Below are 22,872 nucleotides of genomic sequence, written 5' to 3'. Positions count from 1 at the left end.
CTTCACAGGAGAGACCATGCCGGGCGAGCGAGGACCGAGCCTCCACGCCCTCCCTTGAGCCAGCGGTGTGTGCGGGACCAACGCTCGCCCAGCGCGCTGTCCTCCTCACTTCCGAACAGCTTGGGAGCACGCAAGCGCCGTGACGTGTTTGTAGATGCAGAAAGTGGGTTGTGTTGAGCAGCGTTAGAAATAAGAACAGTTTAGGTTAATCGAGTGGTTTCTTCTTCTTTCTTATGCGTGATAACTAAAAGCCAAACGCTGTCTCCAGCGACTGAGACCCCCGCTCTGTTCAAGCGGAGACTTTCTCATTCAGAAGGGCAGTGAAAGGAGATTTTTCACCTGCATATTTACAAGAAGCTGCGTTAAAGCTGCTACGGCAGGCAGTCCAGCGGCCCCACAAGGGTCAGGCTGAGCCCAGTGATGGATCTGCTGCATCACTGGCCTCCAGAGCAGCTCTTCCTACCCAAGATGCATGTTTAGGATAGTCAGTCTGTCCAATGCAATTTTAGAATAGCAAACACATAATAGATGCGGAGTATTTACAATTGTTACCATCCTTTCCCAAAACAAAACAGGCGATTTTCCACAGCCTAAGCCTGGGCTCCCGTATATCACAGAATTCCAGAATGTCAGGGGTTGGAAGGGCCCTGGAAAGCTCATCCAGTGCAATCCCCCCATGGAGCAGGAACACCCAGCTGAGGTTCCACAGGAAGGTGTCCAGGCGGGTTTGAATGTCTGCAGAGAAGGAGACTCCACAACCTCCCTGGGCAGCCTGGGCCAGGCTCTGACACCCTCACCGGGAAGGAGTTTCTTCTCATCTTTAAGTGGAACCTCCTGTGTTCCAGTTTGCACCCACTGCCCCTTGTCCTATCACTGGCTGTCACCGAGAAGAGCCCGGCTCCATCCTCCTGACACTGCCCCTTTCCATATTGATCCCCATGAATGAGTCCCCCCTCAGTCTCCTCTTCTCCAGCTCCAGAGCCCCAGCTCCCTCAGCCTTTCCTCACACGGGAGATGCTCCACTCCCTTCAGCATCTTGGTGGCTGCGCTGGACTCTCTCCAGCAGTTCCCTGTCCTTCTGGAACTGAGGGGCCACAACTGGACACAATATTCCAGGTGTGGTCTCCCCAGGGCAGAGCAGAGGGGCAGGAGAACCTCTCTGATCTACTGACCACCCCCTTCTAACCCACCCCAGGTACCATTGGCTTCCTGGCCACAAGGGCCCAGTTCTGGCTCATGGTCACCCTGCTGTCCCCAGGACACCCAGGTCCCTTTCCCCTGCACCGCTCTCTAACAGGTCATTCCCCAACTTCTGTATGTACAGAAAAATTCCAGTTTCAGTCTCAGTAACAACACTAATGTCTCCAAAACATACAATCATACAATGGGCCCTAAATTAGAGGCATCTTTACAGCCAGTTAATCTTGTCCTCTAAACTGCAAGAAGCACAGAGGAAACCTGGGCCTAGCCCCCCACCCCTCAGATTCAGCCTTGTTTTTAGGAATCTGTTGTACCTGCCCATAGCAGCCCTGAGGGTCTGCAGACCCACCCCTGCCCGTGTCCTCCCAACGCCACCCATGGGCACGGTTTACAGGCAGACTCCTGTGTGCTTTTGCATACAGCAGGGGGTAATAATCAGGCAGGTAAAAGCAGCAGAGGCCTAAGAAATATCCAGAAAAAAAAAAAAATAAAGTGCAGTAGCTTTCACACATGCTCAATAGCTGCTTCCGTAGCCAAAAAAGAGGGTTTCATGGGGAGCAGCGTGGCTGGCAGGTCTCGGGCAGTCATTCTGCAGGAGCTGAGCCAGTCACAGCGCAGGGGAGGGCAGAGATTATAAATAGAGGCGACGAAGCCAGCCCCCTGCCAGCTGCAGGCAGGAGGTCCCCTGCTGTCCCCTCGCCACGTACAGCTCGTGCGTCACCAGCAGCTGCAGCGATGGCTGCGGAGACCCCAGCGCCGCCGCAGCGCGGGGGCTCCGGGTCAGCATCCTCCCCCCGGCCACGCACCCCAGCAAACGCCCCAACACAGCGGGCGGGTCCCTCACCAGAGAGGTGCAGATACGGGGATCCCGTGAAAGTTGTGTCTGTAACAGCTACCAAGGGTGATCAGCGCAAACAGATTTACCGCAGAGAAACTTCTATTTAAATTATGTTCACAGCATTCCCAATAGTGCTTGCTGCTTCATATAATTTCCCATCCCTTCTGCGTGCACTCAGTGTTAATTTTACTATGAAAATGGATGAGACTTTCTCATAGAAGCCTCACCGAAAAAGAACACCTACACTTCAGGGGTTTATATAAAACCACCCCAAAGTTTAACTGCATGTAATGCTTGCTGAAAAATTTAGTCCAACCTTCTGTATGGAGCTAAACTGAGGAACCAAAAGATTTGTAATAGTTATATAAAATACTACCTCCCCTTCCAGCACAGCACATGCCCTGACACTACAGTAGCTTTCAGGAGCACGATTTGTAATGCAAGATCAGCAATGGCTTCTGTATGAGAAAGCAATTTGGAGCTTCAGCCGGGGCTTCCACTAAGACATCACATACATACATCTGTATGTGCACACAAATCTATATGTACACATATATAGAGAGTGTATTCTGGACTCCCAAATAACGGACAAATCAGAAGGGCCACTACAATAGCATTAATTACAATATGGTAATTTTGAAGAGAGCCTCAGAAGCAGAGGATGCCAAGTCTCGATTCCTTTTGTGTGTGACACACGGGGCTCAGCCCCGTGACCACGGCTCCCTCCCATGGATGTCTCCAGGAATTAGAGCAACCGGCTCCTTCCAGCTAAACACACACAGCTCTAACTCAAGAGCAAAGGATTTATAATTTGAATACTTGAAGGTCCCGGGTCCGGTATCTCCGCATGTGCTGGCAGGAGAGGCCAGGGGCATGTGGCAGTGCAGGGTTTCAGCCCCAGTTCCCTGCTCTGCCGTAGATCCCCTGTGCAGATCAACAACCTCCACTGCAGCAATCTCTTGGACATGTAGAACACCTCTGTTTTCCTAACACATCACCTCCATCTTCCATTCACGGCAAAAACGAAGCATTCAAACTCACAACCTCCACGCAGACCCAGCAAATGCTGTCGAAGCCGCTGTAGGAAGCAGCACGGCTGATCTCCGGGGTTTGGCACGAGGACCCCAACTCTGCCAGGCCAGGAAAACCTGCTCATCAGTCAGTCAAAGGAGAGATATCCTTTGGTGAATTTGGGAGAGTTTCAAACAAATCCCACGGTGCCTTGTGATTCTGAGTGGGAATAAAACTATGGTCATGTTGGTGTGGACTGGATGAAACCCATGGCCTGGAGGAAAATCATCAATCGTCAGTCCTGAACTGCTTCGGTTCTTTTGTGTTCTCTCTCCGAGCACAAGCTCCATCTCAGCCCTACATGGCACCATGTTTAAACGTTTCATTTGAATGAATACTGTCCCCAAAGAGGAACAAACAGCAGCGGCACCCCAAGACGGGCAACTGCTCTTCCATTCCCAGTCTGCTGTGCCTGGCACGTACCGACTGCTCCCTGCTACGTCAGGCACCGACGTGGGCTTGAGTCACGGCCTCTCTAAGAGATTATGAGAAGACCATCAAATCCATTACGTTTTTCTCAATCTAGCGAGGTCACGGTTTGTGAGATTAAAGGCCAGTGGGATTACGATTTGCTACATTTCCAAACAGAAGGATTTTCTTAAACTCGGAGCTACCTCTATTTTCTTGTTCTTCACAGTAAGGCTCTGAATCAGAGCCTTCTCCTCCCATCCTCCAGCCAGAGGGGAGGCGCCAGCCCACGAGCTGCAGAGCTGCTGCAAAAGGCAGCAAGAATCTCTGTACTCTTTGTATGTTTATGGACTGACTTAATGGGAAGCTTTGAAAATCCCAAAACACCAAAAATTCCTTACCCAAACTGAGAAGCACGCAAAATGGAGGAATATCTGTAAAGATTCAGACTCAGGGCGTTGATTTGGGCAGTTAAAAATTATCTTTCCATCACCCACTGTTCCTTGCCTCTCTATCCTTCAAATGCAAAGGTTCCTCACCGTCCATGTGAACGGGGGACTTCTAGTAACTTCCTCTACTTTCTTCTGTCCTTCTTCCTTTTCTTTGCTCTACACATCTCCCCTTAGAAGGTTTTATTTCACCTCACCCTCTGTCTCACAGCAGCTCAAGTGTCCTCTGCCTGAGAAGCAAACAAGAAAACAAAGGCATGGGGTGGCTGGAATGAGCGCGACTTCCTCCGCATCTTCCACATTAACTGCACCGCACGCTTCAGCAAATGCACAGCACAGCTAGACAAGCAGGTGATTCATTTACAGAACTAATATCAAATCCAATTACAGAAAGACAAAGGGGAAAGAAGGAGAGGTGGGCAAGGATAAGATGATGATCTCAGAAGCTGGTGAGGCATAAAGAGACTTCAGAGGAAGAACTGCATCAGGAAAGGCTGAGTTGAGAACCTCCAAAGCAGTGAAATGGGAGAGAAGGTGGACAAGGAAGAGGGCAGAACAAGGCCCATGAAGCAAGCTGCTCTTGTAGCAAGGCTAGGAGTACTGCAAAAGAAAATACGTTAAGTTTTTAAGGCCACTTTTGCAATGTTTGAGAACACAGGGCACCGCCAGAGGTTGAGTTTGCCATGATGCTCAACCTGCATGACCAACTGGCCATGAACATTACACAAAGCTCAGAGGCTACAGGGACAGGCCTGAGAATCTCTAGGTCACTGCTCAAAGGATTCCATGAGAAAGAAAAACGAGAATCTCACCAAAAGATGGGAAGTGCCACATCGGCCTTCCCACATTAACCCTTGGTAGATGTACTATATGCAAAGACACACAAGAGGTCAGGCAAGCTGTAGCATAGCAGATGAACTCTTTCCCATTCTTCACCAGTTCTTGTTTTATCTCAGAAAACAAGAAGTGATACATAAGAGAATTATGTCTCCAGCGTAGAGAGTGATTCAGTTTAACCATTTCAATTAATACTAACAGCCAAACAATAATCAAAGGTAGGCCAGAGAGGTTGCAATGCACCTGTGCACCAGCTTTCGTTAACCACACTCTTGAAAACTAACCATATTCCATCCAGACAAACGGGTCTTAACCCCTTGAGCAAAGGGCAGTAGTGATGTGCCAGATACCAATCAAGGCTGGTCTTGGACCACATCTGGAGATCTCAGGTAATCCTGGTTCCTCCTACAAACAGAGCCAGCATCTCAGCAGATGGTGCTCTTTCCTCTGCTGAAGAATTAAAGCACTTGCATGATGCTGCCGTGGGGGAAATAAAGCCCGAGCCTTGTCACTGTTGTCTTATGAGGTGTCCAGATGTTTATTCTGGAGCACCCTGCCCAGGTGTCACGTGCATCCGTGCACCACACAAACCACACTGAAGCGGCACAGAGAGCAAGTCTGTCTGCGGGGTTGATTCCATCGCAGCCAGAACAACAAAACTTCTATTTTTAAGTTTATCTGAACTTAAAGCATTAAGACAGACTAACATCTCATGCCCCTGGCAATCTCCTTGCATCTGCTCCACACCCCAGCCTGTACTCTAGAAGCATCCTCGGACTCCCAGCAGAAATCAGATGTGGTAACACCGATTACCCTGGTCACAAAGAAAGACTTCAGGGACTGAGAAACTTCAGTTTAAAAGGACCTATCAAATTCAGATGTTTGTTTTAACCTTACATAATCTCTCCTTTGTCTGAAAAGAAATGGCCTAAAAGAATATGGAGACATTTACTTCTTAATTTTACTTCTCGGGCTTCTGGGCTTGCACTTGAGCCTGGAAACGAGAGAAAAAAGGCAAAACCCAAACTGCAGAAAAATACAGGAAAAGCCCCTTCCTTGCACTGCTCCCTCCAGGCACTCTTAGGTGTTGCTGCTCCGGCGGGGGGATTGCACTGGATGAGCTTTCGAGGTCCCTTCCAATCTCTGACATTCTGTGATTCTTACAGGAACTCCAGTGTTTCTGATCTCATCTCTGACATCAAATTGCAGAGATCTCCACAGCAACACACACCTGAACACTGTGGTAAGTGAAAAAGAAAACAATCACCCACTAGAAAGCACTAAATCCAGGCTCAGCGTCCCCAGTGTGGTCCCTGAGAAACACAGCTGCACAGACGCAGAGAAAGCTCTTTGCCGTGAAAATCAAAGGGTGCGTTTCAGCTTTGCCACAACAAGGAAGGTCCCTGTAAATCCAATGCATCACGTTCCCTATGCAGTTAAAAAGCACATCTAATAGAGTCTTGTCATCTGCCTAAGCCTGCGGAGGTCCAGCAATTAGCAGTGCGGGAGCGAGATGCCAGGCGGAATGGAAACAGCGTGATCCACGATGCACATACTAAACAGCAATGGCAGAAACTACGCAGAGGAAAAGGGAGAAAAACACTAAAAAGTTTCGGGTTCTGCTTGGTGCCTTTATTGCCTGACCTTGCAAAACGCGTGGCTTTAATGAGCAGCTCTCCTGCACGAGGACTCTCCCCCGAACGGATTATTATCAGCTCTGCTCATGGGCATGGCCAAATCAGGCCCTGCCCTGCTGCCCCATGAGAAATACAACGGCTTCTGAATTTGGAAGTCCTGATGCTCTACACTCCCTGGGACTTGTTATTCAACCTCTTCCTGCTGCTCTGTCAGCACGAGCTGACGCTGAGGGAAATCTGAAATTATCCACCACGGATATATCGGGAAAGCAGAGCCCAGGCACAGTCTGCTGATTTACTGGGAGTCTCGACACAAGGGTGCAGCAGATGGGAGCAGAAACCACGGCCCTGCTCCGCGCAAGAGGGATGCGCAGGGAAGGAATTTGCCTGCAGCTCCTTCAGCCCTCCTCACACCCCTTCTGCGACAGCTGGCTTTGGCTTCCCTGCATTTCTCCTTGGCAAGGTATTGAGTAAAGAAAAAACCATCTGATTAAGAAGCTGACCCATGGGTCTCATGTTCTCCGTGCAAATTAACCTAGAGAATTACATGTATTTTGCATCAATCATTTTCTCCCCCTCTCCCAAAAAAAGGAGAGGGAACAGCCTATTGAATCTGGCAGTCTTTTAATGAAGAAAATTATGCAACACAACCTAATGAAGTAGGAATTCCAGCTGGATATCAGTAGACGTATGAATAGAACACACAACTCTCCTTTTTATCAGCAATAACATCAGCGTTAAAAGGAAAAAAATAAATTTTAATGCTTTTTTTCCTTTCTTTTTCTTTCTCCGAATGAGGCAAGTGAAGGCCAACAGGCTTTTATTTCCTATCGCAGCCCGGCTCGGTGGGACGGCTCGCAGCGAGAGCTGGCGCAGGCCGCCAAACAGCAGCCTTCCAGGAACAACCAGCGCTGCCCTCCCGCCGACCGCTCGTGCCAGCGCGCCAAAGGGACACAGGCTGTGCGGGATCACAGGGACAAACCTGCCTGCTGGAGGACGCGGCTTCAACACGGCGGGCGCAGGAAAGAACCTGGGGCTGCGCTGGCTGCTTCGAGAAGCACAAATGGCACTTTTGTATCGTTAACCGGCAACGCCAACAGAGACGGAGCCGAGGTTCACCGGGCCGTCCATAACGCGGAATTCCACTCTGAGCATTGCAGTCTGCAACCTGAAAACGACTAAAGCAGCGTGTAATTTACTGCGTTCTCACGTTATTTGGGGTTAAATTCAAGGAATTCCATAGCACGGCACATGTTGGGATCCCTGTTGTACAGAGCCCTTGTGCACATGAACACACCCCGCGTTGGGTTCAGTGGGATTCACCGGAGCTCTGGACCAGCAACGGGACTTGACTTCTCACCCACACCCTCCCACCAGACCAAGTCAGAGATTTCACAGCCCCGAACTGGCTCCCAGATACGGCACTCCTGCCATTCTCTAACAATACTCGTCTTTCCTTTCCCTGCCCACATTACATAATAGGTGGCTTTATTTTTTTTTTGTAACAATAGAAGCTACTGGAGACAGAGATAACTTGATGAATTTTTTCCTATTATCTAAAAGCTTAGTCACTCGGGGAATTAGTCATGTTCAAAATAACAGCCGGGCTCAAAGAGATTCAAAGCATCCACTCTGGAGCAGGAGCAGCTAATGTCATAAATACATTAAGATGTTACCTTGAAGCATTTCAGAGGTTTTTCAAAAAGTGTTTAAAAAAAGAACAACCCTCTGACTAGATACAAGGAAATCAGGTCCTTAGCAGTTAAAAAACTACTGTCGTTTACACAACCTGCTGGGCTCAACCACCAAAACCCTCAACACAGGAGGGACAGATGGACTTTGGGGCCACACAGTGCTTGTGGCTTCCCAGCGGGCGCATCCTGCCCGATGCGCAACAGAATATTAATACTGATTCATGTTTCTATGGGAGCCTCCAAGCGATGGTCTCCAAGGGTTTTCCAGGCATCCCCAATGAATCATCAGGACAGAGAAGCTATCGGCGTGTCCGTTATCCAGCGGGCAGGAACAGGGCCACAGAGCCATGGTTTGCACATGGGACTACAGCCGGGCCCCCCCCAGCCCAACACAAGGGCCACGCTCAGCATATCCAGCTACTTATTCAAATATTTCTGTTTACCATAACATCCGCTCTTTCTTAACCTGGACGTATTTCGTTTACTCTTACAGCAACACTAGTAGGAGGCTATAAATGAAAGATTAAAGAAGTGAAATGGAAAACAGCACAGAAACTATGTGGGTGAGAAAAATCCTGCAAAGAAATGCATTTGGTAGGACCAGCTTAAGGCTTTGGGAGCCCTATGGCATTGCAGCAGACAGAACATTCTCCAGTGCAGAGCCCATTCAACCCCAGTATGGACCTTCAGAGATAACAGATCCCAGGGGAACAGGAACAAACTTGCAATGAGCTGCTCTTTGGTGGGAAGAGGCCGCAGGGTACGGAGATGATGGATCAGAAAACATCCTCTGCGGGTCACCCGAACCATCTGCAGGTCACTGCGACCCATCGGCTGAGCCACGTGCTCTCTGTTCCCTTTGGTCTCAGGGTGCTCTGAGCCTCTTAAATCCCATTTTCCCCAAACGCCTGGATAACGCCAGATCCTCTTCCCATCCCATCCCGGCTTCTCCCCACTACCTCCATTTTCTTATCCCAACTTTCAAAAACGAAAACCCAACCTAAACTGCTTTCTTCTTCTTCTCTTTTTCTGACTTCACGTTGAGCTTTTTAGGATTATGGAGCGCAAAGAGCCTTTGTACTTCAAACATCCCATGATTTGCAGACTGACAAGAGAAGAAGAATCACTAAGGAAAAATGTAAGGAAGTTTTTGGTCTGCTGAACTGCCCTGCTCACGAACATCTCCACCGCTTGCAGTACTGGGCCCTTTAATTCACTCAATTCCTTTCTCAACACATTTTACATTGTGATGATTTACAATAGCTTACTTTTTGTTTATGACAGCAATGTAAAATATCAACAGATTGATTTCAAATATTTGAACAACATGCACTGTAAAAATGTGGCTATATGTGCCTGTTAAATAAAAATGAAAAGACTGGGACTCTGTGTCTACTGAAGCAATGGCTGCACTCTTGCTGACTTCCACCGGCACAATATTAAGCCCAGAATTAGACCCTGCGTAAGGAAATATCGAGGAAGACGCGCACTTGTCTTTCCTGTAACACAGCCAAAGGGTTGGAGCAAAACCTCCGCCCTTGTCAGGTAAAAAGCTATTCCAGAAAAGGCTGTATTATGGCACGATTTAAAGCACTTCATTTGATTACCATGCCAGATCAATATGCTCTGTGAGGAATGACTAACTAAATAATCATCATACTTACAATGCCAATCAGACGTGTAGATTCATTCTCATCACTACCAGTGACAATTAGTTTCATCTTTCTGGATTAGAAACAGATACTAGCGGAGTTTAGCAACTTAGTACCAATGAAGCGTGTAAAATACCCTCATGGGATGCTAGCATAATTGGCAAAAGAGTAATTGTTTAAAAAACAGCAGCACATGCAAAGGAGAAAAAAATAATAATAATAAAAGATGCTCTGACAGTTTCGTATTAGGGAATAATAGCTAGGTTTAAGGGGCTGATTTAGAAATAAAGAGCCACCTGCCATGAGAACAAAAGGTACTATCACTTGTAAAATATTAGTGACACGCTTCTTACAGATGACTCACTCTGAAAGGGAGCGGGGCTGATTCTGTAACCCAGCCTAGTGCTGGGAACTATAGAAAACAGCACTTTCAATAAATCAGTGCTGTGCAGAACTGCTGAAAAATCAGCCTAAAATCCAGGTTTAGCCCAAGGTGCTTGAGCAGAACAAAATCCAGGGATGCTATCTCAAATATATTTCTGTGGCTTTTGTTTTCAGTAGATACACAGAAAATAATATCAGAGTAAAAAAAAAACAGCTGAAACTACATAACAGAGGCTCAGTGCTCATGGAAACTGGTCCAGTGTTGATCTAGATGAGAGGCTGAGGTTCCTGACCACATGGTTGGCAGCTGATTGTGTGTGAATGGATCAGCCAACCTTCGCTTAGGATCGAACTGAGGCGTTTTGTATTTCTGTAGCACATTCTAGCCAGCAGATTGAGATTATGATATTCACACCGACCTGCTGAAACGTGTTGTGTGGAACAAGTCATTTGTTTAGCAGAGTACAGAGTACTAAAAGTTAAAGTAACCTACCAATGGGAACAGCAGGCAGAAGTCTGCGTTAGGTGGAAAACCGCTCTCTGCATTGGCACCTGGCCAGGACATCTGGACCAACGTGCCTCGTCTCGCGAAAAGAGCACAGAGTTCCTGCAGCCCTCACGTCACCGGGACCTTGGTTTGGCAGCACCCGCTGCTCACCCATCAACCACAGGAACCATCCCCACGCACGAGCGACGGCAAAGATCTCCGACACATTCATCTGATTTGGTGCCGTTTCGCTTTGTTGTTTTGTCAGCATTTGTTACCAGATGATCTAGACGTACATAGAATATCTTCAAACACTGCTGAAGTCGTTACACTGCTATATAAAATACAGAAACCACAGCCCTCTCTTTCATCTTTCTGTTATTAGAAAGAGTGATATTGGGAGATTCCTGAGTAGAACCTGCTTTAAAATCAATCACTGGAGTTCCACTTCCCCCAAAAATATTTTAAATTACAGGCAATTCATCAAACACTATAATTTCTTTCTGAGAGTACGCAAAGATTAGGCTAATTGGAACAAAATAACAAAGTCTCCCTTATTGCCAGCAGCAAAAAAGGAGGCTGGAAAGGTAAGAGGGTGAGAAAGTGTCAAGTCTTGTGCTATGCCAATTAGAAAAGCAGTTTGCCCTGCACCACATCCCCTCCCGTCCCCAGCAGAGCTCAGCAGCCACATCCAGCTTTCCATCACCACTTTTCTTCCAGCATAGTAATCTCTGAAAATGTAAATCGGCAATGGGTGCAAGGCGATTTGTGTTGCTTAGACACTGACAGAGAGGGGAAAGGTGCGACTCTGGCATGCACAAGGGGATGTGTGGGGACGGGGCAGAGGGGAAGGAAAAGCCTGGATGCTCAGAGGGTGGGAGGAGGCAGCAAAACCCCCAAACTGTTGTTGGGTGCTAGACAAGCCCTAAACAGGACCCTAAAAAAATTCCTCTAAACAAATCTTCTATCTGCCGCAGGCTGCTGCCCACACCCTCACATTGTGCTTCTTCAGAGCCTTTTGGAAGCATCAACCGTTAAGCTCCCGTTTGTACAAGTATCTTAGAGGGGAGGGAGGGCAGGAGCGAGCTGCACAGGGCATCACCCAGAGAACGGGCAGTGATTTCTGCACCGGCTCCACAACCAGCCCCGCTGCCAGTACCATCTGCTGGGTGTCCCCAGAGAGCCAGGTGACACCAGCCACCACCAGCCCAAGGGGACCGGTCCAAAGGGACGTCCCGAGGCTCCCCCCGGGGATGGAAAACGCCCAGGGAAGGGCAAACCAAAAACCCCTGCAAAACCCAGCCCAGCGCAGAGAGGGGGGAGTAGGGGGAAATGCCATTGCAAAGCAAAGCTGGAGGAGGAGGGGGAGCTGGGGAGGAGGAGGAGTGTGTCAGTAACAACTGCATCTCCTCACGGGGAAGTTTCTGAATGAGAAACAGGGACCCTTGCTGAGATGGGGGAACTTCCCCGTTTCCCCTCCTGGCAGATCCAGCCCCTTCGAGCTCTACTCCAGGCGCATCTGCAAATTTGCAGTATTTTTTCCAATTAAGCAGAGCTGTCACTGTTTCAACTGCTTTCCTGAAGCCTCTGTACTTCAGAGGAGTGTTTTACAGCCTGATGCAAGCAAAGGCAGGGACGTTCCGGCTCACCGGCAAATTCAGGCACCCCCCCCACTGCAACTCATCATCCCCAGAAGGGGCAGATCTGACAGGTCCCGGCGGCAGTGCCGCTGCCCACAGCCAGCATCCCCCTTCCAGTGCTCCTCTCCTTCCAGTCCTCTCCCCGAGCTCTTAAACCATGCGAGTACCTGCAAAACCCTTTGCTTTCCCTGCAAAACCACCAGTTCACCCTACCGAAACCCACCTCCCCAGCCCCTGCCGAGCGCCGTTCCCCCCCTCCCACGCCCCAATGCATGCACACCCTCCTTCCTTTCTTTTAATTTCTTCTTTCGCTCAGCAGTTTAGGAATGCAGAGTCCATAAAATGGCTACAGAGTGATCAATGGTTTCAAGGACAGGGAGTAAAGGAGGAGTCAGAAGATAGGACGGAGGCTTATTTCCCCGTCAAAGTACTGCAATAAGAGGAAAAGAGAAAGGCATAGCTACCTGAACTCACCATTCCTGATCCATCCCTTAGCCACTGCATCTTGCTTCTGCTGATGTCCTTATTATCAGGCAGGGGAAAGAGAAAAAAACTCCCTACTGCCTGGCGAGAGCTGGCAGGAAAAAAAGAAGCCCCCCACCCCCACCCTAGGCTGGAGCTTTCAGTCAGACATCCTCAGCCCGGCAATCCCGTGCCTGTCAAGAGCACGTTATTAGCAGCCTCCTCACTACCTGGGCTTGTAGTTATTTATTTCAGTCACAGACCGAGGGATTCGAGGGGAGGGGGATGTCCTTTTTTTCCCTTGCTGTGCTTTGAAACTCTGCAGGAGGGGAGGGGAGGGACAGGGGACTGAGGACAACTTTTGGGGGTCCCCGCGGATGCTCAGCACCCTGCCCTCCTGCCGGTCACCCTCACCCCGGGACTCCCGAACCTGCAGAGCCAGCACCTGCCTCCACACTCAGCAAGGGGCTGGGGATTTTGCTGACATTCCAAGGGCAGTAAGTTCCCTCTCTGCTCTCCGCATCAAAAGTCCCCTTTCCCTCTCAAACAAAACCTCCCAGCCCAGAGAAGTGCTGCACCTGCCCAGGGTTCTCCGCCCTGCAGCACCCACGCTCTGCTCCCTGCTAAGGGTTTTAACCCCCTGCCCATTCCCCTCGATTCTTCCTGACTTCCCGGTCAGAGCAAGGAGACGACAGCCCCGCGCACAGTTAGAAAAGACACTCGTTAAGCGTTCCTCATCAATACGGCCACCCACCACGCTGGGGTAGATGAGATCAGCCTGTCTGGCGCTGGTGAGAAGAGGCGGTGATAGCATATGGGATGTGCACAGCCAACTGGAGATAGGACTGAATCCTCTCGATCCCTCCAGCTGGGACACGTATATCAACGTGGTTCTCCCCGTTTTACAGAGGAGACGTGGAGATCTTGGCCATGGCCATTCAAAGAGGCTGTTGCGCAGCCCTCTGCCACCCTCCTGGCACTGACTGCCATTGCAGAGACCGACATGCATTTGAAAATAGTCAAAACACTCCACCAATATTCCTGATATTTCCTTTTGGTACCTATGTGCAACTAGCTTCAGAAGCAGGAGAGGGTAGGTACAAATCATGGAGACAAGGTGGAAAAATGGCTCACACACTGCCAAGATATACATACACCAGGTACGCTGGATGTACTGGACCCATACACAGGAAGCTTCAACCTCCTCTATTCCCTTTGCAGAGGACTTCAGGTTGCGTTCGAATGCTTTTTTCTCCGTGCACTCCTGCCTCAAGGGCAGAAGGGCATTTGAATCTCCTGCTCCTGACCTCCAGAGGAGTGAATGTGTTTCCTGCAGCTGGAGGTTGAGTGAGGAAACACCCCGCAGCTCCTCGTGACTGCCGCTCTCTGCTAGCCCTGCGCCATCCAGCAGGACGCGCGAGGGATCAGAGCCTAGGTGTCTTCACTTATTTATCTCAATAGGACCGAACCAAAGGAGAGGGGAGAGCGAAGGGATGCTGCCCAGCATCTCTGCGTCACTTGGGCCCCACGTAGCCTGCTCTAGTTACATCAAGCCGCATTCCATCACCTTTTATATAGGCACTGACAGGCATCATTATTCCCAGAGATGACTGACAAAAGAGTCAGGAGGCAAACGCTTATAGACATCCAAACTCTGGAATTCTGCCTAAGTTTCCTATATTAAGTGACAGAAAGCCCAGGTAAGTTATTTACATGCAAAGGAGGACTCTGGTCTGAAAATCACAACTCTGAAAACCGTACTGGAACGTGTGCGTTGTCAGCCTGGGTCTGCTCCCCACCTTCCTCCCGGGGAGAGCCCGATCTCCTACCGATGGCCACGCACAGCCCTGTTTGTCACAGGACCGACGGGTACCTTATCTGGTTGGGATGTCCGTGAGAACCAGTGCAACTTCACCAACTGATTCAGAAGCTGGAGAGGTTGGGGAGAGCTGGGACAGAAGAACTGACAGACAGACAGACACCCTGGATGCATGGGCATTGCTTCCTTCAGAAAACCGGACTGAAATGAAAGCAATTATGAGGTTATCTGTAATTGAAGGGTAAACGTGTCTTCTGCAAGTAAATATGAAATGAGACCAGCAGTACTGTCAAGTACACGCACAAATCATACAAGAAAGACCCTCTTAAGCACAAAATCAACTCTAAAACATGCACTGCATCATCCTGGTAACTCCACTAACTTCAGGCAAAGTTAAACCCCTCTTGACCTCGGCAGTGCAAACGGAGGCAGAACTTGTCTGGCACATCCCACCCCGTTGCTCTAATTGGTAAAGTGGATCTGGAGAAGGAGCGGGACAATTTTTGTTGAGTCTTGTTACGCACAAATAGAAATTATACCAGTTTCTCTCCTCCTGCTGTCAGCTGTTGATCAGGCCTGTCAATAAGGCTAATATTCCTATCCCTTGCTTATGCTAAGCTGATTGGGGAAGGAAATCAAAGGTTGCCGGGTTTATCCTTGCTCCTTGCGAAGGTGACAAAAGGCAACAAAGACCAGAGATCAGCCAAATCCCTGAATCAGCATCAGCCTGCACGCAAGTCCAGTATTGCCCAGATCGGTGGGGCAGCGACTCCCTCTGGCGCACACAACCTCACAAAGAACCCAGCTGCACCTCCCCTGCCAAGAAAAGGCACCTCTTGCCTCGCTCTCTGTGCAAAGCATTTTGCAGCCAGTCAGCCAGCGGGCAGGGGACCAAACCCAGGGCCCCTGCCAGAGCAGAGGGTGCAATAGAAAAAACCACTCCGCTGGAGCAACCCCACAACGGAGAAAGGTTCCTGCCTTTCAGAGTAGGACAGTGTATCTTGGCTCCTCTGCCGGATGGTTGAATGGGGATGTGTTAACCCAGCTACCCCTGTGGCAACCAGGCTGCAATTATGGAACTTGATGATACTCTAAAATACTCCTTTCTGCGGTTTGATCCAGCACCGTGAACAGGTGAATCACATGTTACTTGTCTCACCCCAGACTGCTTCCTGTAAAGAGATTTTAGACCTGTACAGTATTGCCACAAACCGTATGTTGACCTAAAGAAAACAGGAAGAACAACAGTAACTCCAAATATTCACAAAATATTTAACAGTCAGACTTGTTTTCACATGCACCAAAAGCCGTCCCATATTCCAATACAAAGCCTCTTGTTGTCAACAACTGTGACCACTTCAGGATGAACCAGTTCATTGCATGCTGAAGCAACACTGCTGGTCAATAAACCAGTTTCTGGCATAGCCCTATTTGTAGTTACTTTTGCTTTCTCTGAGAGACTGCAAATAATAAGATGTAGACATTAACACCTCGTGAATACATTTATCTTTCCATTTAGCTATAGCTTTATTCAGCATGACTGTAGATAAGGGAAGCAGCAAACAATCACTGAAGCTGTTAGAACACACAGATTTCTTGTTGATAAAACAATGCGTTCATTCTCAGCAGAACCGTGGTCTGGTAACATTATACCCAGCACAGACTCTAAAGTCTCTTTGCCTACAGAACGAGGCCCAAAACCAGCTGGTGCTTTTCAGCCTCTGGTTATCTGCAATCTGCACAATTCCTTTTACCACACTCTTGGCCTGCATCAACCAGCTTTGGGGATAATCCAGCCACTTGGTCTAAATCTGTACAGTCTAATAAAACTTCTTGCAGTACAGAGCATCCTTCCAACCCCCCCAGGGCTGGGGGAAACTGCTCCCAGCCCACCGCTGGATCATGTTTTCACACTCACCCCATCCAGCCTCAGGCGCTGGCTACGGGCAGGGTAATGCCAAATCACAGGTCTTAATAATACATTAATCATTATACATCTTCCTCTTGACTGTCCAGTCCAGTTTGGGGTCTCCTTGCTGACTGTCAAGTGACTGATATTCATAATGCGCAACAACCTCATAGGTGAGTAGAGATGTGAAGGCAGGGACAAGGTCTACCTGGAAACTGCTTTGTGATGATATAAGGACTATAACTATTGTATTGATGCCGTTTTTCCGTGTGTAACTTTTTTCTCCTCATTACTTGCAGCTGGAGAGCGATTCAAAAGCAAAACAAATGGGTATGTGCAGGAGGACACTTGCTATCACATCTCAGCGCTGAAAGAGCAAGAAGTAATCTCCATCCTTGTACCTCATCCAGTATACCTGGAATCCTGTAAGTGACACACACGAGACTCTAACAACATTCCCACTGCAATCCGCTGTCCAATCCAATATATGTCAACACCCAACCTGCTCTCCCACCGTCAGATACTATAATGCTGCGGTATTGCAGGGCAGGTTTTGGGTGCAGATCCTTGGTTTGAGACATGCAAAACACAACACCGGGATCCCAAACTTGATGGTTCATTTTCTTGCAACCTGAGGGAGCAGTAAAGGAAGCAAATCTGCATTACAGGCTTTTACCTGCCTCATCTCTTTTCTTCACTGCATTGTATTTCTGCATCACCACTGAAATCTCCTTCAGATCTTCTTTAATCTCACCCTAAGAATACTGTTATAAACTGCTCTCTGGATGCGGAAACTTCTTCCAAGATGCCGCCTTCCCTCGCTATTGCCTTCACAAGGGGATTTCCCATCCTTCGCTTTTCACCCACTCTCTCCTTCCTCGCCAAGTACAACATTGACTGGAGGTGTCGGAGAACGTCCCGCAGCAAATGCCACCCCACTGAAACTCCAGCCCTGATCCAAGCAGGAGCCCGTGAGCGCTCTTTGGAGAGCCCTGCCACAGCGGCTATTTCACTGCTGCACAATGCAAATGTTCTTCATTACATATTAGAGAGCACACATCGGTTCTCGCAGTCATTGTCTCTACTGAACTGCAAAGAAAAGGCGTCAAATCTTACAGGTTAATTAATGAGAGAGGAGGGGAATTTGTCTAACCTCTACTAGGAATCATCCAGCCTGGCTTCATAAACCAATCAGCCACGCTACACAGCTGTGAAACATGTACCTTCCTTCAGGAAAAAAACCCAAACTCTATGGAATACTTTCAGAATGGCCCAGTGTCTCTCAGATTAGCGCAGCAATAACGCAGAGCTTCGGGCTCCTGCAAAGGATTATTGTTATTATTGATGGTACATTACAAGAGAGTTTGCTTCTTCTTTAATAGGAGATGACATACTCAGAAGCTCCCGATACAAGTGTCCTCCTGAATGAACTCTGACACAAAGATAGTTTTAGTCATACATTACGGGACTTGAACAAATGTGTAAAAATCACTTGCTCTGATGGAAGTGATCAGGATCTTGCCGTTTCCCAAAAAAGGGGACAAGATTATTATCTCCCTGTTGCAGCTACAAACCATGGGCACAAGGCCACCCCCTGACTTGCCCGAGGTTACACATCAAATAGTGGCAGGGACAGACAGGGGAGCCCAAACTTGTCTCTCCCGCTGCTCCAAACCGCTGCTCCAGTCCACATCAGCTATGCATATGCTGACACAAACTGGAGTCATTTCTCGTCTAATTATGCATATTTGGCATTATTAATTATTCGGTATATTTATATTTAGCAGCCACAGTTCAAGCAGACACCAGCCTAGCTCCAGGCGGAGCTGGGATCACACACAGCTCGCTCCTCTGGTACAGGAGCTAAAGGATAGAATCGGCCACACTGTCCACACACCCTCCCCAAAGGGCTTTTTGGTGATTTTACTAACAAAACGACAGCTTCAACTTCTGAGAGGGCAAAAACAAACTACAACTTTTATGAAAACCCTCACCGAAAAGCACATTTTGGAAACCTGTTTTTAAAAAAGCTATTTTTTGAGTCAAGTTTTTAGTCTCCGGTTGACAGCGCAGGGTCTCCCGCTGCCCCCCCAGCCCTCTCCGCGCTGTCCCGCAGGACGCCCTGGGGAAAGCAGCAAAACCCCCATTCCATACCTGCCCCCTCCCAAACCGCTCCTTCGCCAACCTGCCCCCACCGTTTGCACCTTGTTTACTATTCCCTTCTCCTCCTCACCCGTCTGACTGACAAGACGCCTCATGCCTCAGCCCATTTGATTTGCTAATATCTTTCAACTTTTTCCAACAGTGGCACTTTCAAAACTCCCACACCTGCTTTAATTAAAGCGCGGCAGTCTGTTGCCAAGGAACACGCTCTGTTGCTAAGACCTCTGCTTTAGAGGCGAAAATTAATAACCTGCAGTCAAATTAAACTCTTAGGGTGATGAAGAAAGAACCCCAGTTCAGATCCCCAAGCCCGTTAAAAGTCTGTCCAGCATCCAAGTCTTCTTCACGTCCATCTGTCACTAGCGCTGCCCTAGTTCTGCTTATGCAGGGAAAATCCTACGGAGATTAAAAAAAGAAATAAAACTAAATTTGAAAAAGAAAAGGCTTTACAAGTAGCGCAATGCTCATATGTAAATTCATTTTGTCTGTGTACTTAGAGAGAGATCTGCAGCCAAAAAAGGATTTTGTTTTTCGTAAAGAAATCCAGAGCTTAATATTACTATCCACAAAAGGATCTACAGGAAAATAATAGATGCTCCCCCAGGGTTATGCATTTTAAGGTCAGAAGGGACTAGCAAAGCCACATACCCTGTCCGTGTGCTCTTCCCTCATGCCCGGAGGGATGGCCATGCCTGGCCCAGGGGTAATTCCAGCCCCCCGGGCTCCTGTCTGTCCCTTCTTCCCCACCCAAACCCAGCAGGAACCCCCAGAGCTGGGTGCCTTCAGACAAGGCACCCCCACCTGGTCCTGCACCCACAAATACACACTAACCCGCGGAACACAAGTGTTCGGCCTTGTGTTGAGGTATTTGCACCTGCGGAAAGCACAGAGGTGAGAGAGCACAGGGTGATCCAGCCAAGGCAGAGCTCTCACTGGAATCCACAGCTTGAATAGCCATTTTACAGCTTGGCTCTCAATAAACAGGGCTATTGCCCAGAAAGCAAGTAGCCTGGTCTCCCAAGGCCTCGCATCTCCATAGGTCAGGTGAAGGCTTAGTGAGCCGGTCACACTTATAAGGTGATGGCCAGAATTCATCAAAATGCACAGAGTGAAGCAGATTAAGTCTTTCATATTCACTCGTTGCTCTTCTCGCTCTATTATTTAATATAAGCCACAACCTGTGGATGCTGAGCTCAGGCCACTCAGTTCTCAGCCACGTCTTGATGGCTTCAGTTGCTCGGAGGTACAAGCAGGTGGTGACAGGCCCTTGAGAGGAGCACAGCGCAGACCGGGGAGCGCTCCCGGAGCGGTTCGACCCCAGCCCTCCGAGTACGGGATGTCCAGTGATAGACACCCAGGACAAACAGGAGTCTTCTGATCGTCTTCTCTGGGATGACGGATATTTAGCTGTCACACTCATGCTTTACTAACGCGCCTGGGCCGGGTCAAGCTCGATGTTTCTAGTGCCTGCCCGCTGGCCCGTGCCTGCCGTCAGCCAGGGTGCAGCTGGGCCAGTGGAACAGGCAGGGAAAGGAGCAGCTGGGACCAGCCCCAGCTTCACCAGGAGAACTTCGGGTGCTCGAGCACCATCTGCAGCTCCAGTCAGCATAAAGAAACCTCTTTGCTGAGTCCCTCTACCTGGAACTACTGACTTTCAGAGTCAGGGAAGTTACCCAGGGAGACGCTCTCCTTCAGGCTACTAAAGCACCATGAGGTTTCCCTTCAGAGAGAGCGCTGCCTTGTTCACCCACTGCAGTAAAAAGGCAGAGAGACTCTCGCTTCCCCACCCACCATCCGCAGAGGGATGTAAATTCACCTGATAAATAGTACGGCAGGCCGAAGGGTGCAGGTCTTAAAACCCAGTGAGCATGCTGCTTTCATCCCAGGCTACCTCCCAAGACCCCTCCAAGTCCCACAGTCCCCTCGTCAGGCTTTCATTGACACAGCCACTCCATGGGTCTTCCCCACCGAGCTCGATACGCAAAAAGGAAGTTTCAATCTTGTTTCCTTTTGAAAAACATACAAAATTCACTTTCTGACACTGACTCTGTTAAAACTTCCATCATTGTTCCACAACTCCTTGCTAGTATGCTGTGAAGTTGTTAGAGCTCATCTGCCTACAATAATTAGTAACTCACTGGTCTAAATCCAAATGATACGAGATCCCTCTTGGGCTTGTTTTATTATTTCAGAGGAAGCAGGCCATAGACTTGAAGAGTCTGTGGCTTGCCGAAGGAAAGCAGTAGGAAGGGCTATTCCTCTCCCACTGTTGCCATGTCGTTCATGTCTGCATTGCCACGCTGTGTTCTGCTGTACCGGTGCAGCGGGCTGTGCACTAACAGGAGGAGACAGGCACATCCAGGAGGAGCCAAAGGTTTCCCCACGGAAGCCATTTCACAGCGGGGATGCTCACCAGCAAATACAGGGTGTAAAACATGGACAAGGATCATCTAACATCTTCCAGAGCGTTTACAGTTCCAGGTCATAAACCAACACAAGTCTACAGAGGTCACATCTCAGGAGCACCGGTAAAACTGCAGTCAAATAAATAAAGGGGTTAAAACCAACTACAGCACTACCGTGAACGGCTTTCTGCAGAAAAGCAATTCCTTTATTAAACACGCATCCCCACGCACAGGAAGCCATAACAACGTAGCATTCTCTCCCTCTAGTGGCTGGAGGCTTGGAAGTGAAGAGGATGGGAAATGACCCCACAGTTCTTGGGAGCAAATGCAGTTGTCCCCCAACGCCCCTGGGGCGCCAGCGATCACCCCAGCACGTACTAAGCTCAGAAAAAGTATTAAATCCTTTGCAACCATCGCTCCCCATCACTGCTATGCAGAACAGGATGCAATGAGCTGGTATCTAAAATCCAGCCCGCATCCACTAGATGCCCACAGGTCATTGCGCCAGAGTCACTCACCTACATGCTCTGCTTGCAAGTGTTGATTTTTCTTCTCCACAATGTTGGACTCTATGAGACTGGTGCTTGTTCATGCGCCATTGCCAAGAACATACAAGAGCCGCTCCATACTTATCCTCACCGTATCATCCCACACCAGCCAGTCTGCCAGGTCTGCTCACACCTTACAATGGCAACACGCTTGTAGTAAAGCACGAGCCATGAGAAACAGTCACCCTGAGATGGTGTGACTGCACGGAGAGTACCGGGGAGACAAACCAAGCGTATAACTTGAGATTATGTAATTTGAAAAGCTCCGTGATAAACTGTTTCTGAATATACCCATCTTAGTATCGCTCAAGGATTTTAAAGATCACAAAATACTGAGGTCTGTACCACACTTTAGGTTCCCAGAGTTGGTTACGCGCCTTCTCTATTTATAGGAGTGCTGGGATTTGGTTTCACATGAGCCTTCTGCCACCCAACCCATCCTCTGGGGATAACTGGCATGGTATATGATGTTCATTTTAAATAAGTGTAGCATTGTTCAAAAGGACAGCGTTCCTAGAAGGAAGACAACACGGCAATACCAGTTCAAGACAGCTCCTTCCACATAACTACAATACAACTCAACTCTTTCACTTATTTTAGCTAAAAAAAAGTCACGCTCAATAACAGACATCATTACATCAGCACAAGGTATATGTGTGTGGGTCTGAAGGCTGGATGAATATTCCTGACAACAGCAGAAATGTTCTTATAAAAGGCCGGGGGGAAAGGAAGAAGAAGGTGATGGATGCTATCCAAGTGAGCTGGTGGGTTTGACTCAAAGATAACAAATTTAAGCCAAATCCCATTAAACTGCCCCAGCCTTTTCCTGCACCTCCTTCCCAGCTATTCCTGATTCGTGAGAGTTAAGTCCATCCTTTGCCGCCCAAATCTGTCCTTTGCCATTTGGCACTTTGATTGGCAGTGAAGATTATAATTAGGTCCCAAATGTGCCACAACATCACTGCTGAGTACAAGGGATTATACAGAGGTAAAGACTTCAAGGGCCCATGTGATGTGAAGCCAGAACACCATCTATCACCTTCTGGAGTGCTAAATATACCCATATTTTACTATATACTTGTCTACTTAGCTATCTCAGGAGCAGTCTGTCTCAGTCCCTAAAGAAGGCAGTTTGCTATTTATACATAATGTGCTTAGCAATTTTTGTCACTAAAGTTGCAAAAATATATTCTACATGGGGTTTTTCATCCTTATAAACTTCAACGTGGGAAAAATCTATGCTACAAACTAATCTTCGCAGGTTCTTAG

The 22,872-nt window shown here is 48.5% G+C and overlaps 1 protein-coding gene across 5 annotated transcripts in view; it reads right to left on the bottom strand.

Annotated features, from left to right (window-relative positions):
* Positions 1 to 22,872, bottom strand: part of ARHGEF9 (Cdc42 guanine nucleotide exchange factor 9) — a 210,163-nt gene that overhangs the window by 112,854 nt on the left and 74,437 nt on the right. Inside the window, exon 1 of one of the 5 annotated variants that reach the window (XM_065846655.2) lies at positions 12,772 to 12,854. The exons of 3 other annotated variants lie outside the window; for them this stretch is intronic. In XM_065846655.2, the coding sequence (XP_065702727.1) occupies positions 12,772 to 12,801 (30 nt within the window). In that variant the 5' untranslated portion in view covers positions 12,802 to 12,854. Of the gene's footprint in view, positions 1 to 12,761; positions 12,855 to 22,872 lie in introns of those variants that run through there. One more of the 5 variants, XM_065846660.2, reaches the window with a different exon arrangement.

The sequence above is a fragment of the Patagioenas fasciata genome, chromosome 11 (genome assembly GCF_037038585.1).
Source record: "Patagioenas fasciata isolate bPatFas1 chromosome 11, bPatFas1.hap1, whole genome shotgun sequence".
NCBI classification, from domain to species: Eukaryota; Metazoa; Chordata; class Aves; order Columbiformes; family Columbidae; genus Patagioenas; species Patagioenas fasciata.
This window is presented reverse-complemented; position numbering and strand designations above follow the sequence as displayed.